Below are 20,308 nucleotides of genomic sequence, written 5' to 3'. Positions count from 1 at the left end.
ACTCCCTTCAGAGAGCAGCACAAACTGGGTCTAACAAGGACAGAAAAACGCTGCACAACTGTGCAAGAATCCCAAAACTTTTGAGTATATTGTATGTATATCAAAACAAGCAACCCAGGAGCTACGACTGTTGACGAGATGATGGAATTTGACCTTTTAACTGATGCAAACTAGATCTTGATGGACTTAATTGTATTCACTTTGTATTCACTACTCAAATTTAAGTAGTCTATGTTCCATAAGCTGGGCTGAATGACGACGTTATTCCAACCTAAAGCCAACTTTTGTCAGAAGTATTTGAATGTCACCCACCTCGCATCTTTTTCACACAATTTATAGTCTCAAATTAGTCCGACATTCCGGATAAAAACCACACACAGACATAAGGAGGTCATGGAATATTTGGAGCTTGCATGATGTATCGTATGTCTGTCAATATGAGAAGAAGCAATGGCATCCCAGTTAAGGGCCTACAAGCCCTATAGAATATAAGACATTGAGTATAAATGTAAAAAAAAAAAACAGTTAGTGATTGACGGCAAGCTGTCAAAATTTGAGATGACCAAGTTTGGATAGCAATTGGTGGTTGTCATGTTAGGTCCTATCCACAGGTAGGCGGGTAGCACATCAAATAAAGTTATTTTTCCACGATTTGGTATCTATTTGGTTGTAAAATTGTAGGTATTAATGGTATTAATATAGAAATAATGTATTTCAAAACAATAGACACATATATACTACCGCTCAAAAGTTTGGGATCACTTGTACATTTTTTTGTTTTCCAAATAAAAACATTCTCATGCATTTCCCAAATTTTTTTTTCCCATTTTAATCCATTTCACAAAAAAATAAATGTACATTTTTGCATAGAGGCCTACTATCAACAACTGTCAGTCATCTGCATCAATTTCCTGGTATGCTAATCATTAAGTTAATGATTTTATAAGGCTAATAGATGATTATAAAGCCATCTAAAAATCTAAACTAAAACTAAAATCTCTTACCATGCTGTTAACTACTCCCTTCAGAGAGCAGCACAAACTGGGTCTAACAAGGACAGAAAAACGCTGCACAACTGTGCAAGAATCCCAAAACTTTTGAGTATATTGTATGTATATCAAAACAAGCAACCCAGGAGCTACGACTGTTGACGAGATGATGGAATTTGACCTTTTAACTGATGCAAACTAGATCTTGATGGACTTAATTGTATTCACTTTGTATTCACTACTCAAATTTAAGTAGTCTATGTTCCATAAGCTGGGCTGAATGACGACGTTATTCCAACCTAAAGCCAACTTTTGTCAGAAGTATTTGAATGTCACCCACCTCGCATCTTTTTCACACAATTTATAGTCTCAAATTAGTCCGACATTCCGGATAAAAACCACACACAGACATAAGGAGGTCATGGAATATTTGGAGCTTGCATGATGTATCGTATGTCTGTCAATATGAGAAGAAGCAATGGCATCCCAGTTAAGGGCCTACAAGCCCTATAGAATATAAGACATTGAGTATAAATGTAAAAAAAAAAAACAGTTAGTGATTGACGGCAAGCTGTCAAAATTTGAGATGACCAAGTTTGGGTAACAATTGGTGGTTGTCATGTTAGGTCCTATGCACAGGTAGGCGGGTATCTCATCAAATAAAGTTATTTTTCCACAATTTGGTATCTATTTGGTTGTAAAATTGAAGGTATTAATGGTATTAATATAGAAATAATGTATTTCAAAACAATAGACACATATACACTACCGCTCAAAAGTTTGGGATCACTTGTACATTTTTTTGTTTTCCAAATAAAAACATTCTCATGCATTTCCCAATTTTTTTTTTCCTATTTTAATCAATTTCACAAACAAATAAATGTACATTTTTGCATAGAGGCCTACTATCAACAACTGTCAGTCCTCTGCATCAATCTCCTGGTATGGATGCTAATCATTAAATTAATCATTTTATAAGGCTAATAGATGATTATAAAGCCATCTAAAAATCAAAACTAAAACTAAAATCTTTTACCATGCTGTTAACTACTCCATTCAGAGAGCAGCACAAACTGGGTCTAACAAGGACAGAAAAACGCTGCACAACTGTGCAATAATCCCAAATCTTTTGAGTATATTGTATGTATATCAAAACAAGCAACCCAGGAGCTACGACTGTTGACGAGATGATGGAATTTGACCTTTTCACTGATGCAAACTAGATCTTGATGGACTTAATTCAGTGTTTTGTATTCACTACTCAAATTTAAGTAGTCTATGTTCCATAAGATGGGCTGAATGACGACGTTATTCCAACCGAAAGCAAACTTTTGTCAGAAGTATTTGAACGTCACCCACCTTGCATCTTTTTCACACAATTTATAGTCTCAAATTAGTCCGACATTCCGGATAAAAACCACACACACAGACATAAGGAGGACATGGAAACTCCAAGTAAAATCGAAGCCAGATCTTCTGACTATGTGGCAGGCGTACTGTGACGGTTAGCAGCGTATAAAAAAAACCGCTTGTACAAAGATGCCAAAAGGTACTGCGTATATAAATATCTCAAGGTCATTCATGGTTTGACCCGCATCCTCCACTAACACGAGTCCAGCTCACAATGCGGGACTCTCTTTTTCCGAAGCCTCCACATAATGAATTCAGATATCTGGCGCTGTCTTTCATAAAGCTGAAGCTACAGTGAAGCTGGTGGTGCTGCAGCAGCAGGAAGTGCTGCCAACAGCGAGACAACCCTCGGGAGAGAGCGCTGACATGCCTCCAATCCACTTACAAAAGTACACAGTGAAGCCCAGCCTATTAGCATAGACTCAACCTCTTTGATAGTCATCCCTCCGAGACCCGGAGGGCGGGTTTCTAACTCTAACTGCGGTCATTAGAAAAAAACATCTTCAAAGATGTATGGAAATAGACTTATCTTCTATGTTTGATTTGTGTTTATATCTTGTTTTTATTTCATCAAGCCGGTCCCTTGCTAAACTTGTGTAAAACTTAGTCTATAATTAGACATCCAAAGTTGAATTCATAACAAAAATGTGTATTTTCATAAGTTTTGATTTGCTTTATCTTGCAGGCTGCCGATGTGGGTTGCCGACAGGAAGGACGCCGTGAGGGTTGTGTTCCCGGTTTCCAGGTCAAACAGTACCAGGTGGCATATCGGAGAACTTTCCAGAAAGGCCTGCCGCTCCTGCAAGGTCGGTTTTGAACTCATGAGAACAAATGTCGATCCCTTGAGGATGTTGAGGAAGGAAAGCGAATTCTTTACGGCTGCCATGTTTGCATGCCATGGTGCTCCTCCATTTACGGACTCACTCTTACCCTGGAAAAACTAATACTTTTATGTCCTTCATGTGTTCTGTATAGAGTGACTTAGTTGTTAATTTAGCTAAGTTCTGACTTAAACTTCAACTCCGCTGACATTGCAGTCTAGGAATGGAACCCGAGGACCAACCGTACTCCAAATTTGACTGTTCTCGTAATACACAAAGCTCCATTTAACAACAATTACCCGTTTCGAGAGCAATTTTTAAGGATGGTGATAAATGGCAGCGTCTTGGAGCCTCTGGCATTCCAAGCTGCGGCTGCAAATATCTTCATAGAAATTGTTTCTGACTGAGCAATATGATGTCACATTGAAAATGGCGTGATATGAGGGATGCTGATGTGGTCCGGGTCGTTGTATTCTTAGCGCTTTGAATCGTTTGGGATGTTCAGGGGACAAAAAAAAAAAAAAAAAAACAGCAAAAGTTGAAAAACTGACAAGAATAAAACCAAACCTTCCTTGAATGAGCAGCATAATCCACGGAAAGATGACTCTAACCTTCGAACCGCCTCACTTCCTGTCAGTCACTCACTGTTTATAGCAACACGCAATTGGCTTATTTCCTGCTATTCCAACATGTCTACGATATTCACTAATACAACTGTAAAAGTGACGACAGGCCGTTATTTAACGTCTAGTGCAGGGGTGGGCAAACTACGGCCCGGGGGCCACATCCGGCCCGCCAAGTATTTGAATATGGCCCGCCTGTTCTTTCCAAAATATTTCATTTAAACTCAACATACAACCTGGCATCATGGCTTGAGCCAACCTTTTGATGGTTGAAGTAGCTGTTTTATCAATTTCGTAATAATAATAATAATAATAATAATAATAATAATAATACATTCATTTTCTACCGCTTACCCTCACGAGGGTCGCGGGGGTGCTGGAGCCTATCCTAGCTGTCTTGGGGCGAGAGGCGGGGTGCACCCTGGACTGGTCGTAAAAATAATAATAATAATAATAATAATGATAATGATAATGATAATGATAATGATAATTCATTTTCTACCATTTATCCTCCAAGGGTTGCGGGGGTGCTGAGCCTATCCCAGCTTCTTGGGGCGAGAGGTGGGGTACACCTGGACTGGTTGTAATAATAATAATAATAATAATAATAATAATAATAATAATAATAATAATAATAATGCACTTTACATCAAATAAATGATCTCAAAGTGCACGTATAGCAGACTGCATGACACTTTTATGTGTAAAATATGTGTAAAAATATATGTGTACAAATGGACTGTCACGTGTAAAATACTATATATTCGCCCCCCCCCCCCTCCCCCCCCGTCAACTTTATTAAATCAATGCGGCCCGCGAGTCAAAAAGTTTGCCCACGCCTGGTCTAGTGGGATCTAATTATGTGAAATATATATTATTTATATATTATTAGAAGGTTATAAACAGGTTTTTCATGCTGTAAATATGAAAATAATTAATTTATAAATAAAGAATCTTCATGGGAATTCACTTATCACTGTCGGGTTTGAAACAAAAAAACCCTGATCAACGAAGAATTACTGTATAGAAGTAGTAGTAAATATATGGAGCCTACCCCAGCTGACTTGGGGCAACAGGCGTGGTACACACTGTACATGTCTCCAGTAGTAGTAGTAGTATTAGTACTGAAAACATCTGTACCCTGAATAGACCCTGGGTATACTTAATGTGATACTAAAAATATGTCAATATGTTTGTGTGCACATCTTCACCGGCTCAAGTACTCTTCTCTTGGGGGTACTCTTGGAGTACTCCACGTCTCTCCACACCGCGCATCAGTTACTGGAGGTCTTAGGAAAATATGAATTATTGTTTTTCTTTGTGTATCAGCAGCGCTAATTTAAGCCTGGATCATGTTGACGCTTTTGTAAAGCAATTTGGGGAACATGTTTTGCTTTCCTTTATTGAGCCACCTCTTGTGTATGTTTGCCGCGCCATTAGTATGCGACTCCTGCGGAATATCATTACCTGCTTCAGCATAATCGACTGCATCTTAATGCACAGGATGGAAAAACATGGAATAAAACTGGCTGTTTACTGCTTTTATGCCATATCTCGTCTCGTGCATCCTCAATGGCCTCTGGCTTTTACAAGCAGTCGCTGTTGTTTTGGTTTTTTTCTTTGAGGAAATATTTCCTACCGACACAGACAAATACTTCCACCTCCTGTCGTTTTATTTATTTCTTATTATTTGGTTTGATTTTGGTCACTCGGTGAAGCATTTTGTCATCTGGAGGCTCGGTGACGCATGTCGGAGGAGACACAGCTCAGTTCTGCTTTAGTGCTCTGCTGTGGGACGACAGAGTGGTTCCATTACCTGGAATATGTTTCTGTCAGCAGAAACGCCTCCCACTGCGGGGGGTCCCTCTGCTCGCGGATTGGGGACAGAAAACCGCGCCTGTGCAAATGCTAGCACGCGCGTGCACTGTAAACACGGCATTGCACATGCATCCTCTAACGATTCACACGGCATGCTCGGGTGGCGACGGCGTACTGGTAAATCCAGTTATATTTGCACCCGGAGACCCAACACGGTTGTTTGAGTCCTCAGGAGCGGTAGAACACAAAGGGGGGGCGGTGGGCTGTGAGGAGGAACGTTGAATCTTAAGAAGAAGAAGACTCACGCTAGCGAATACTCTTAACCAGCCAGGTCATCGTATTCCCAGGGCATCGAATCGACTGTTCAGGTTGTCGGAGAAGACGTTTTTGTCATCAGTTCCTGGTCATGACTAGGAAACGTCTTCTAAGAAACCTGAAGAGTCCAGACTACCGATTTAGTTTCCTCTGTAGTAGTACTAGTAGTCATCAACGGCAATTGAAGAGACATCCAGATTAGTGCATAGTAACATGACACTGGCGGTAGCAGTAATACTTATAGTAATTCATTCAAAACTTGTGGATTCAATTCTGTCAGGTATTGGCTGTGTCATGATCTTGAATCCAGAATTACTTTTTTTGACATTTTGAAGCTTGACTTAACGATTTTTGCAGTCGAAATTTTGATCAAGACTGCATATAGAGTATCCAGTGTATGCATACATGTACATGGATACATTTACTATGATATACACTACCGCTTAAAAGGTTGGGATCACTTGGACATTTTTTGGGCCGGTCTGAGATATGGCTTTTTTTTTTTGCAATCCAGTCTTCTTGCACAGTTGTGCAGCGTTTTTCTGTCCTTGTTAGACCCAGTTTGTGCTGCTCTCTGAAGAGAGTAGTTTTTTAGAGATTTTTAGATGAGTTTTCTAATAATCTATTAGCCTTACTTGGATTAGCCATTAGCCAGAGATTGATGTAGAGGACTGACAGTTGTTGATAGTAGGCCTCTATGCAAAAATGTACATCCTTTTTTAAAAATCATCTGATTAATATTAATTGTTTGTGAAATGGATAAAAATACAGTAAACCTCGGATATATCGGATTCAATTGTTCCCACTGGTTTTGTCCGATATAAGCGAAATCCGTTATATGCGTATACCGGAAAATGTCCGTTTTACGCATATATGGGATTTATATCCGGTATATGCGTAAATGGGATTTTATCCGTTATAAAAAGGCACTTCCTTGACTATGTTTCCAATGTACCTGGACGCGCAGGCAACGCAAATGCAAATGACGTCGTATAGCGATGCGGCCATCCGATATATGCCAGGGAAATTTCATGGAAATGCATTGGAACGGGACTGGAGATTTTGTCCGAAATAGGCGAAATCCGTTATAAAAAATCCGATATATGCAATGAATTTTTATTGGAAACGCATTACAGAAAAATCGCTTCTTTTTTATCTGTCCGTTGTGAGCGAATTTCCGATATATCCGAGTCCGATATATCCGAGGTTTACTGTAGTTTGAAATACATAAAAATGTGTCTTTCTTTAGAAAACAAAGACATTTGCAAGTGATCCCAAACTTTTGAGCGGTCGTGTATATGGTATGGCGATATTGGTAGATATTCTAATTCAGGATTGGATCGAAATAAAAAAAAAAAAACATGGCTCGTTGCTTCCCATTGTGGACGTGTACGTAACGCTGTGCAGAAGTTGCATGGAAGTATAACGGCAACTGATGGCACAGATAAAAACAGTCACTCCGAGATATGATTTCCCTTTAACAAGCGTTTTGCAGCATGTGAAACAAACAAATAAACAAACAAACGATGGGCGTTTGTGTGATTCATCGGAAATGCCAGAGGCTGCAGCCCGGCCCGGTGACACATGCAGATTTATGTAAATTCCGCTCAGCCCTTTGCCACCTGCCTTAGACCTCCTATATAATTACGAGCGGAGGGGTGGGATACCTGTTGGCGCGGGCCGGAGTTCAAGGACATCCATCTTGGCTAATGGGTGCATGCAGCGGCGTAACGCATTAGCATACAATGTGCAAACATTCACTCTTCATTCTTGCATCATCACGAGACTTTCTATGTTCCGTGTCGTCTCCTAAACAATTTAGTTTTCTGCTTTGTGTGCCCTTAGTCGTATGCGTCTCTTATTTCCTCAGAGGCCGCATGAAAAATTCATGTCAAAGAAAATAGAAAAATTCTGTATAAGCAAATGGAACTGGTAGGTCACATACGCCAATTGAGAAAATGTTTTCCCTCAGAGGGAAATTTCAGCTGTAAATGAAAAGGTGCAAGAATCATGGAGGGAAAAAAAAACACAAGGCAAAGAGATCACACAAACAAGTTTTGTTCTTTGTGATGAGTCAAGGCGAGAAGAAAAGCTTGACAGAGGTTGGTGGATCTAAATGAAGGATGAGTGGAGTATTGTGGCCGTGATGGATTCATGTGCAGTTTAAGACCACAGAGGTAGTTTTTCCTGTTGTGGGTGACAAGGGCGGAACAAAAAACACCACCGGTCAGGTAGAGAAAAAACAGCAAGAGACAAAAACACTGAAGGGAAAAAATTCAAGGTTAACAAAAAAATTGTCGAGTCTTCATTTTCACCCGAGTGCATCAAACACAGCGTATTGTTAAGAGGTGAGGAATGAGCCAACACAAGAGCCGTGGCCCCTGAAAGACACAACAAGAAGGATGGAGGAAACGGCTTGGCGAGCGCCAGCGGGATGACGTAATCCGTGCATTCGTGGAGAGCCTCGTTGGGAATTGTGTATCAATGCAAATCATTGTGGTCATCCTCTTAGGATATCTTAGTTTTTGTCGTTAGTGGTGAAAAATGAAAAGCTATTCTATTCTATTCTACCGGCGCTTTACCCAGGTAATGGATTCATACGCATTCAAGTCATGTCACGCGTCACGAGTCATGCGGTGAATGTGGGGGCCACGAGGATTGACTGGCGGCTCACGACCGTTCTTACCGTGTACTCATTGTTTTCTGAATGGCTAAGCCGTCAGCGACATTCCGTGTATTTGGAGATTAACCGGAGATGATTTTCTTTTTTTCCCGTTGACACCGCGAGGGTCAGTATTGTTTGAAAAATGTAAATAATTATAACAATTATTATGTATTTTGACATATATTGCCATTTACCTTAACTGGGATGGTCAGTGCCGAGCATCGTTACCCAGCGTAAAACCAACCACCATACATCATTTAAACATGCAGTATAATTAGATCATTTATACATAATTTGCCAGGTTGCTACAATTATTCTACAATTATCATTATTAATAGTCATACATTTAATATTTTATCTTTGGAAACGAAATACAGCAGACTTCACAGGGCTCTACGTTAAAAACAAAAATGACTTGCCCACGGGGAATCCTTAAGGTGAGAACTACTTGCCCGAACTTGCCCCATGTAAAATGAATAGTGCCATAATGATATCATATATCAAATATAATATATTATTTTAGATGTATTTAACATACATCTCCACACATTTTCAGACATGCTACCTTACACATGGTAGTCGTAGTAAGCAGTGATATTTATAAGTTGTGCACCACAATGAAACATTATTGAATAGACACATTTGTGTACTAGTAAAGTGTTTTTAATCCAGACAAAAATGCTCAATGGTCAAACAATAATTTGTGAAGCAAAGGTGAGAAAAATACAGAGAAATGGAAGCGCTAGATTTTGTAGCTTGTGCAAAATCAGCACTTGGTATTGGATCTAATGGGTGGTGTTTCATTGTGACCACTTCAAATTGTCACAGCAATGTGATTCACTCACCTTTGCCATCATTTGATTTGCTAACCGCTAATAAAATACTTGTTTAGGAGGCACTGCTTCATCACTTTTTGATGTTTTCCTTCACAAGTTGTTGAAGAATTAGACGATGTTGGCAGGGACGCCATGATAGATGTTTTCCTAGTCAAACCATCGCTGATTGGTTGATCGCGAACAAGAACGGGTGTGGGTAAAACGCGGATTGTGGATTACGGACTGCGGTCTAAATAAACGATTCTGATTGGTCCATTTCAAGATTTGCAAGGATTGGTTTGCAAATTTCCATCGGAATTACGCAGTCCGTGTTTTACCCAAAAAACTCTTGGCAGTACGGCATGCTAAAGTACACTTGCCCGACGGGAATATTAATGATTGGATTTACTTGCCCGAATTTTGTTTTAACTTGCCCCGGGCCATCGGTACATCGTTATTGTCGAGCCCTGCTTCAATTTCTGGTAGTAACTTTGAGCATTACATAACTTTCACTGGTTCCGACAACTGTTTGACGCCGCTGCAAGCATTACCGACAATAATAAACATACATCTACGTTGGTTGATTGACATGCTTTCCTTCAGGCCAATATAACCTGTTTTGAAATGTTCTTTTATTATTTACTGTATATGCCAAAAAATACAGCCATGACCGTTTGTTTGTGTACTCCTGAACCGCTGCACGCAAACCAGCAAAAATTTGTCAAAACATGTTGTGTTATTATATTTCTGACATATACACCACAGGGTGGCACTGGTATTAAATCCCATGGTTTCATACAATCATGGCCGTATAGCAATTTTTACTCCTGATACAAATATTAAGGTATAAGTTGAAAAATTGCAAGAATTTTGATTTTGCACTGCTGGATCGTAAAAATGTTTTGACACAAACACATTTTTGCATAAGCGATTTACTGCATTGAACCACTTAAGTGAAAAAGGCTGTGGATCAGCTATTGGGAATGTTGCTCCAGGTGATGAAGGCATCATGGAGGGGCTTCATGGAGGGGTCCTCAAATGTTCTCAATTGGATTTAGATCTGGGGAACACACAGGATGGTTCAAAAGAGTGAGGTTCTTCCTTTGTCAGACAGACAAGGACCTTCAGTCATGAAGGATGCTCCCTGCAACATCTCCAATTAATCAGCTGTAATTTATAGCCCCTTCATGACGGAGCCCCCTTCGCTGTGCCGGGTGGAAAAATCTCAGGTGGGATCACCTTGTCATGGCGGTAACGTTGGAAGCCATCAGGACCGTCAAGGTTACATTTGGTTCCTTGTTTGGTGTTCTCATGCAGATTCAAAATGGCAATTTTGTGGCTTTGAAGGATATCAGGACTTCTTTCCCAAACACCAGTAACAACCTTCAGATCCTCCGGCTCCGGTATCCGGTATTTTTTTTTGGTCTACCACTTGACGTTTTGTTCCATAACCCTCAGGATCTTTTCAAATGACTTTCTTACTGGCGCCAACCTTTGCTTATGCAGCTCAACAATCCGACAGCGTTCAAAGAGTTTTTTTTTTTTTTTTGCCTTTATCATCAAGCGATCATGACGGTGTGAATAGCTGTTCAAAAATGACATTGAATGCATATTAATTTTTGTGAGGATTTTTGGCTTCTAAAGGTTACGGTCTTGAGCTTTTGATCAGCTGATGAACAGCCTATTCCACTTCCACGCTTGTTCACACTAAATGTCTTACTTTTATCTCACTCCCAATTCTGCTTTTTCTATGTTCAAGCGCCACAGGGCAAAATGTCAATTCTTGCAGTTTTTCAACAGTTTTTTGATGAGGAGTGTATTTAATATTTTCACAAGAATCTGCCATGTATATCACAGCATGGGTTTTTGGCTACGTTGACCATCCCTATTTGGGTTTTTGACCATGTTGACCATCCCTATTTGGGTTTTTGGCCACGTTGACCATCCCTATTTGGGTTTTGGGCCACGTTGACCATCCCCATTTGGGTTTTTGGCCATGTTGACCATCCCTATTTGGGTTTTTGGCCATGTTGACCATCCCTATTTGGGTTTTTGGCTATGTTGACCATCCCTATTTGGGTTTTTGGCTATGTTGACCATCCCTATTTGGGTTTTTGGCCATGTTGACCATCCCTATTTGGGTTTTTGGCCATGTTGACCATCCCTATTTGGGTTTTTGGCCATGTTGACCATCCCTATTTGGGTTTTTGGCCATGTTGACCATCCCTATTTGGGTTTTTGGCCATGTTGACCATCCCTATTGGGTTTGGGGCCATGTTGACCATCCCTATTTGGGTTTTTGGCCATGTTGACCATATCTATTTGGGTTTATGGCTATGTTGACCATATCTATTTGGGTTTATGGCCATGTTGACCATCCCCATTTGGGTTTATGGCCATGTTGACCATCCTTATTTGGGTTTTTGGCCATGTTGACCATCCCTATTTGGGTTTTTGGCCATGTTGACCATCCCTATTTGGGTTTTTGGCCATGTTGACCATCCCTATTTGGGTTTATGGCTATGTTGACCATATCTATTTGGGTTTATGGCCATGTTGACCATCCCCATTTGGGTTTATGGCCATGTTGACCATCCCTATTTGGGTTTTTGGCCATGTTGACCATCCCTATTTGGGTCTTTGGCTATGTTGACCATCCCCATTTGGGTTTTTGGCCATGTTGACCATCCCCATTTGGGTTTTTGGCCATGTTGACCATCCCTATTTGGGTTTTTGGCCATGTTGACCATATCTATTTGGGTTTATGGCCATGTTGACCATCCCCATTTGGGTTTATGGCCATGTTGACCATCCCTATTTGGGTTTTTGGCTTTGTTGACCATCCCAATTTGGGTTTTTGGCCATGTTGACCATCCCAATTTGGGTTTTTGGCCATGTTGACCATCCCTATTTGGGTTTTTGGCCATGTTGACCATCCCTATTTGGGTTTTTGGCCATGTTGACCATCACTATTTGGGTTTTTGGCCATGTTGACCATCACTATTTGGGTTTTTGGCCATGTTAACCATCCCTATTTGGGTTTTTGGCCATGTTGACCATCCCAATTTGGGTTTTTGGCTATGTTGACCATCACTATTTGGGTTTTTGGCCATGTTGACCATATCTATTTGGGTTTTTGGCTATGTTGACCATCCCTATTTGGGTTTTTGGCCATGTTGACCATCCCTATTTGGGTTTTTGGCTATGTTAACCATCCTTATTTGGGTTTTTGGCTATGTTGACCATCCCTATTTGCATACAATTCAATGCTACATTTCTCGTGTTTTTCAAAGTGCATGTCTGAAGAGTTACTGTAAGATAAAAATAACATTTCACACTCATATTCATACCCATGGACAATTTAGAGTCACCATTAACAGGTTTTTGGAATGTGGGAGAAAAAACAAGTTACTGACACTTTTTTGAAAAGTAATAATAAAAATAAAGTGCAAACCTTTTTTATTTAGTTTTTTTTCTCTGTGCAATCCACCGTGATTGCAGACAAGCATGGCAGTTGTGTTGATCTTGCAACTAACTGTCTTGTAGTTCAGCTAAGTCTTGCAAGCTGGTACATTTCTTGCCTCACTGCAAAAAAAAAAAAAAAAAAAACTCACCAGCTTGGTAAGCCCTCAGAAACAATGATAATTAATAAATATAATACTGCCACAATGCAGGAATTTAGCTCGGGCCGTCATGACCAAGATTGTGAAATGATGTATTAGTGTTATTATTATGCATTATAGTGGAGCAGAAGGAGGCCATGCAGCATTTACAAATGATAAGGGGAGGGAATGAGGATAAGTATTATTTTGCATCCCGCGGGGCAATAATATGGTCAGGTTCTATTGTCCAGATTTGGTTTGGTGCCTTGGATTCTTTGAAACTACCAAAATAACACGAATGGGAGTCTCTCTGTGGGCTTGGAATTATCAGGCAAACCTATGCTATGCTAAACCTATGCTAACCAATGCTACCTGATGCACATCAGCAGGACGTGAAGTCCACATTTCCTGGCTTTACCATCCTGACAGTTTGAAAGGACTTCAGAAAGAGTCTTTCAGTTATTGGAAGAAAAAAAAAATTCAATCAAATCCTGCTGCTCTTTTATCCCCCCCCCCCCCCCCCCCCCCTTCGCTGCTACTGTATTTGCTTTTAAGGCTTATATGATTTATATTTGCACACAGCCCGACACAAATGAAGTATCTATGTTGGATGGTGATATCGTTACGCAAATAGTCAATTTTTTTTCTGTCTTAGAAATATGTTTCTTGATCCTGTCCGCTTGAGTTGTGGCCTATTTTTTTATTTCTTATGAATATGGGATACACGTCAATTGCAAGGCCAGCATTGTGAAATAAGCCACATTAAAGTTAAAGTAAAAACTCAAATACTCTTGAAAAAACTTTTTGCTAAAAAGCATAAAAGATGCACAAATACGTTGATGGGATTATTAAACTACATATTTGGTCCTTGAGTGAGTTCATGCTGGTCATGACAGTTGAATGGTTGGGACCAAATGACTTTTATGATGTCCTTTTTCACTTTTCTGTATTCTTGTACTTGGTCCTCCAGGGAAAACTGTAAATTGTTCCAGAACGAGCGCCATGTTTACAGACACAAATTATTTATTTTTAATTCTTAATTCATGGGAGCATATTCATAACGCTGTAAACTGAGGAGCACCTGTAATACGTAGGGCGCAGGGGTATCATCAGATGGGGCGTTTTTTTATTGTCAATCAATGAACTGATTATTCCCATTCCTACTAGTTAACACCGTTTAAAAAAAATAAGGAACAGCAGGATGGAGACTAGTTTTACCAAACATTGTCGCTCCACTTACTAAAATTAGCAATCACCTGCCCTGTGGCACCCCAAGCACACACCTCCTCCATCATCCAAGGACCGGTTGCACGGATTGATGTTCTCACTCACCCCTCTGTGCCCACCAGGGTGCATATCCGGATCATGCCACTCTCAGGCCCGTAATAGCGAAGCATTAATCACCTTCTGTCGCCGGAGTAACGGGGACTCGCAGCCTCTTTTTCCGCTGTATTTTTAATTTGACAATAAATCAAGGTGTGCTTTTGACAAATGGCTGTAATTACAAGAAAGGCCATTACTTTGTACGGGTAGGCGAGTGTGTACGTGTCCTGGTATGCGAGTACACAGGTGTTTTAACATAAGATAAGTTAGCGAATATGAACCGCGGTGCACAAGCATTCCGCCTTATTTATCTTGCAAATTTGAAATAATGGAAGGCATAAAACATCAACTGCGGGTCAAATAGAATGTTTTCATGTCAAAGCAAAGCAGAAGAAAATAAAATGTCTTTTTACATTAATATCTTAAACTTAGGCAGATAGAAACAAGGCTTCTGCCATTACATATAATAACACATAAACCATAAATAAGTGAGCACTTCCATTTTACTGTTGTTCATAGTGCTGTATATAACAAAGTTTTGGAAAGCGGTGTTGTTAAATAGTAATAAAATAAACTGACCTCCACCAAGGCCAAACACTATCTCCCCACAAAGTATGAATAGTCAGGGTTCAGGTCCTAGAATCCGGTATAGCAAAATAGGCAGATGGTACTTCATTATTTTAGTATGACATCACTAAATGACAAATAACCTCCTGTCATTATACATTTGATAATATGTTAAGCATACACAATACTGAAAATGGATGGACAGATATTGACACCAACATTTAATGGGTTCTATATTGCTGGTTTGAAACCACCTAACGTAGATGCAATCTCCATGTGGGTAAGCTGATCAGTTGGTGGTCAAACAATGGCGATGATAACTTAGACGCTCGGTGTCTGTGTGCAATGTCGCGCAGATTAAAGCAAATAACGGCGCATGCCGTTCATATGATTTGTTCCAATTGTGTGAGTGTTCATGCTGAGTGGCGGAGATTGAAAAGTTAGCTAAAACTTCAAGAAAAGTTTTTCTTCCATGCCAGACGTACAGTAACGGATATAGAAGATGCGTGTCCGCCATTGTTTCTCTGCAGTGTTTTTGATCTCAATGATCAATGCAAACTCTGGAAATGATAATTTATGACTTTACTTTTTGTTTTCCTGCAACAGAATAATTGCGTAATATTTGAATAATTGCATAATCCTACAATTGGAGCATTTAGATGAAGTGGTACAAGGAAATCACCAATTTGTAGTTTTCTGTTGTGAGACAATTGGTTCTTCATTTCTCATTTTCATAAGCATTTTCAAGTTCCAACAACATTTTAACTTGGGTTTTAGTAGACCTATTGCTGGTTGTTCAGCAGCCACCTTTTATGATGGACTATTTTGGTAATAACGTTACTCGAAATCGATATTTTAAGGATTTCCACAGCTCGTGTGCGCGACATTTTCGCTTTGACTTTACATGACTTCTAAAAAGTCGTGTCATTCTGACACATTAAAGCTCAAAAGTTATCTGTCATGCTCATTTTCTGGGCTTTGTATTGAGTCGTGGACTCGCATAGAGCAGCTACACACAATAACCCTCGTAGAAAGCTTTCCAGACCCTCCAGATTCTGCACCCTGTTTCTGTAAAAGGTGAGTTCGATTTACTGGGTATGCTCACTTCACTGCGATCGGTCAGACTATTAATTACTCCCGAGGACTTCCGGATAAGTCTGTGGAATTCAGTGTTGGAAAAATCTCTGTAAAACCGAGTGCGCAGAGCAACTTCATTATTATTATTATTATTATTTTCCAACCTCGTTATGTGACGCTTTGGTATTTACGGATCAGAAAAGTGGACAAAGCACAACAGGTTCCATCGAATCGGTCAACTGTGCTCAAAATCAAAGGGAATACATTTGCTTGTAGTCCGATCCTTGATCACGCGGAGCGGCATTGCGGCATACATTATTATTCTATCAGCCCACCTGCTGCTCGCCGTCGATGAGGCAGCCAACAGGAGAACATCCTGTGAGTGCCAAAAAGCCCATCTGCAATGGCAGGACAATTGGCAATCATTACATGCATGTTTTCCGCCTGTCTGTCTTCTGACGACCGTATACTTCCCGACCATACTTCCTTCCTCTGAAATTATACGTAGTTCTGCATACTCTCCCTACCACGAGAAATAAAAAAAAAACGACATTTCTCATGCAAATTGCAGTACATGCAGTAATTCCAACAAACAGCACTCCTGGAATAAACTCCACATGTTTAATTCAACACAGGCTGTTCACTTAGAGACTGTTTATCAATTAGTGACATGCGATTCATAATTGCAGCTTTGAGAGAATTTAGCAAGCACATTTTGGCAAGCAGATATGAACTGCCGTGATTAATATTGCATTATTTTTACCACATGTTGGCATATCTTGATTCTTAATCTGATCCATTTGAATGGGATACGTACATTTGGAAAATATATATTATTTACAGTCTTTGTACAGTCTAAGGCAAACAGAGAAACTCAAGCCTAGTGACAAAGGTCTGTCTGTTAAAGGTTTGGAGCATTTCTTGAAATGCTGACTTTCAACTGTATAAATGAGCAGTATTTATTTTGCAATGTAGTAAACTAAATTATTTATGAATGCATAGCATTTGGTGCTTTTTTCTGTTTTTATGTACTTCAACAATCAAACTTTTCGAGAGTGTTGACTCTCGGTGGTCTGTCTCTTTAACCTTGTTAGCATGCAGTAATGCAAAGTTTAAAGTACTCCTGAAAAAACGGTCACAAGCACATATTGTATGGTACTTTTACAGCTACCGTTACTTATTATACTGTAGGTGTTTTTTTTATTATAATTTTTTCTTAAATTATATATATTTCGAATATAGCCTGGCACTCCTGCAAAATGTTTTTCACCCAATGTGGTCAAAAATTCAAAAAGTTTGCCCACCCCCAGTTTAAGGGCTAATTGTAATTGGTAAATAATATATTTTTTAAATAACAAATATTGAAGACAATAATATAAAGTGTGTATGCATTTTTTTTAATTCTATTTACACATTTTTTTGAATTTTTAATACACAACAATTTTCTAATATGTTGTACTGTCTACAAGACATTATACAGTATCGATACTTACATGAAAAAATAGTTGTTTGCTACATTAAATGTAGGTTTTTCTTAAAAACTCCATTCCAGCTTGTTTCATGTACCGCTATTTCTTCGGCAATAACCCGACTTCTTCTTTTTAGAAGAGTATTTGTAACGTAAAGACATGGTTAGTCGTCATTGTCACCCACACCTCATTATTTTCTAACCGGCTCTCCGTTCCCTGCCTGTCATAGTACTTCCACGCAGTACACAAAGTATTATTGTCATCACCAGCCTGAATTGTGTTTTAGTGATGAGACATACGGAACTGTTTAGTGCTATTTTAGGACGCCGGTTCCTTCATGCTCAAAACACAAATGGTTTCGCTGGCAGTTTGGTTTTATAAAGCTGCTTGTTAGCAACTTGTTTTTTTTATTCCCGCTGAATAAATATTACCATTTAATAATGGCTGGTCCTGTTGATTTTGCAGTCATAACTAAAAAGGCACACAGTAGACATCTTCCAAGGTTGTGAGATAGTGAAGTGTAGTCAGAAATTCAAAAAGATGGAAAATACCAAAAATCCCAAGATGTCCCAAGAAGCATCATTCCACAAAGTAACGTGGGAATTTAAGCTATGCAGTAAATTTAAATTTAAATTGACTTTATTCCATCTATGTTCCTACCTTCAGTGATGGTCATGAACTTTAGGTTGTGACCAAAGGACACGGTTGCAGGTACAGGTGAGGAACAAGGTGTTTCCTCCATAGGGTGGTTGAGCTCCCCCTTAGAGATACGGTGAGAAGAACTGTCATCCGGGAGAGAAACTTAGCGTTGGGTCGCAACTCAACGCAAGTTTATGAGAAGCTAATTGAGGTGGCTCCCAGGTGGAGGTGTTCAGGGTAGTAGGCCTTGGGGAAGACCCAGAACACTTTGGAGACCGTGTCTGGCCTGGCTTCCTGTCTTGGAATGTTGACCCCATGACTCGACCTTGGATAAGCGGAATATCTAGGAAGGTTTTTACTCCTTTTCTACTCCTTTCCACACATATTTTCTTCTTTGGGAACTCAGAGTTGTTGTTTTTAAGAGAATGTTTCTTTCTTTTTTTTTAAATCGATAATGTATTCCGCTCTCAAATATGTTAAATTGCTGTTTTCATAATTATCTTTTTCTTTGTCGGAATGCTTTTAGTTTGTGCTTTGCAATAAGCGCCTGAGCAATTGTTTGCTCGTTATCTTCTAACATATAAGCACCGGTGATATTTCAAAATAACAACAACAGAAAGAAGCAACGCCTGCGTACGCGTACGTATTCCTCCGAGGCTCAGGAGAGAAAGTGAAAGCTAGAAATTGATGATATATTTGGCATAAGCAGTTTGACTCCAACATTTTCCCACATGATGAAGACTACTCTTGCCACCTTTGACTGTTGGCTGGGAGCCCAGCAGGGGTCCCCAAGTGGCCGAAAAGTGCTGAGTAGCCTTGGGGGTCTTCAACCTGGATGGTCCTGCCTTCCTGAGAGTCGATCGATGTGCCGGAACTCCTGAATGCTTTGCTCGATGCCTCGTATCGCTTTGTCCGCTAAACCATGTTTGCTATTGGATTTGTGTGTAGGTGTGTGTTTGCGTGTGTGCGTCGGAGAGAGAGAGTGTGGACGGCGACGTGTTTGATTGACAACTTTGGGTGCCACTGCAGTTGGCAGCATTGGTAATTATGCCATAGAGATGTTCCTAACCTTTATTAGCTTTGAGCACCCCTTCGTTACGCCTAGCAGTCAGAGATCCCCGTGGAGATACAGAGGAGGATAGGCTGCATAGCGGGGGTGAAGTCAGAATCCTGGGCAGAGCCAGGGTGTTGATGAGATCTGGTCTGATGTGGTCTTGCTGGCTTCATCTGATCTTTGGCTCACATCGGAAGGGAATTCTGGGTCATCTCATCCTCAGGTGGAGGAATTTAAGTTCCTCGCTGCCTCGTTCACAAGTGAGAGAAGGATGGAAGGATGAGCTAAGGCAAAGTTCTACAACTTCCTGGTCAATCTTTGCTCCTACCTTCACATATGGTCATGAGTTTTGGCTATGGACCAAAAGGACAAGATCACTGGACTGGTACAAGTGCTTGAAATGGGTTTCCTCCATAGGGCGGCTCACCTTAAGAGAGGGTGAGGAGGTCTGTCATCTGAGGGAAACTGGGAATAGTGGTTTTGCTGCTCTGGGAGAGGAGCCAGATGAGGTGGCTTGGACATTTCGAGGTATTCAGGGCAGGTCAGAGCGGTAGGAGACCTCAGGGAAGACCCAGGGCACGTTGGAGAGACTATGGCTGGGGAATAAGTCCCAATCTTCTGGGAGGACCTGGACGACGTTGCCAGTCAGCAGGTCTCTCATATGAGGCGGCCCTCATTTTGCTTCCCTTATGGGTAAATGACGTGTATGTTTAAACCAGTAATGATCATTTTAATGTCATTTTTGCTGGCCATGCTTAACGAGTCCTGGCCAAAAATAGGGCCATGCCAAAAATGTATTTAGCCAACGTTGGCTGCAGATGAGTGGGCAAAAACAAGACACTTTGTGTCTATTTTAAGTCCTTTAGTGTCCTCACAATGCCCATTTATCCTTGAGGAATTTGCCAATTGATGTGAGAGAAGCCGTTATTTCATAGTCCAATACCGGAAAACACAAATAAAAGGTTTTTTAATTAATTTCTGTCATTTTAGCTGTTGGAATTTTCTCTCCCTTCCAATTTTCTGTCTCGTGTGTTTTCAGTTGATTAAGGGAAATATTTAGTGCCAATTTTTAAAAATGTTGTAACTGGACAAAAGCAGTTTCCCTGATTAGTAAGTATCCA

At 40.2% G+C, this 20,308-nt stretch overlaps 1 protein-coding gene across 3 annotated transcripts in view; it reads left to right on the top strand.

Annotated features, from left to right (window-relative positions):
* Positions 1 to 20,308, top strand: part of cdh13 (cadherin 13, H-cadherin (heart)) — a 253,180-nt gene that overhangs the window by 69,373 nt on the left and 163,499 nt on the right. For all 3 annotated transcript variants that reach the window (XM_058088198.1, XM_058088197.1, XM_058088199.1), the window contains exon 2: positions 3,085 to 3,205. In XM_058088198.1, coding sequence (XP_057944181.1) covers positions 3,085 to 3,205 — 121 coding nt within the window. The remainder of the gene's footprint in view (positions 1 to 3,084; positions 3,206 to 20,308) is intronic.

The sequence above is a fragment of the Doryrhamphus excisus genome, chromosome 11 (assembly GCF_030265055.1).
Source record: "Doryrhamphus excisus isolate RoL2022-K1 chromosome 11, RoL_Dexc_1.0, whole genome shotgun sequence".
In the NCBI taxonomy this organism is placed as follows: Eukaryota; Metazoa; Chordata; class Actinopteri; order Syngnathiformes; family Syngnathidae; genus Doryrhamphus; species Doryrhamphus excisus.
This window is presented reverse-complemented; position numbering and strand designations above follow the sequence as displayed.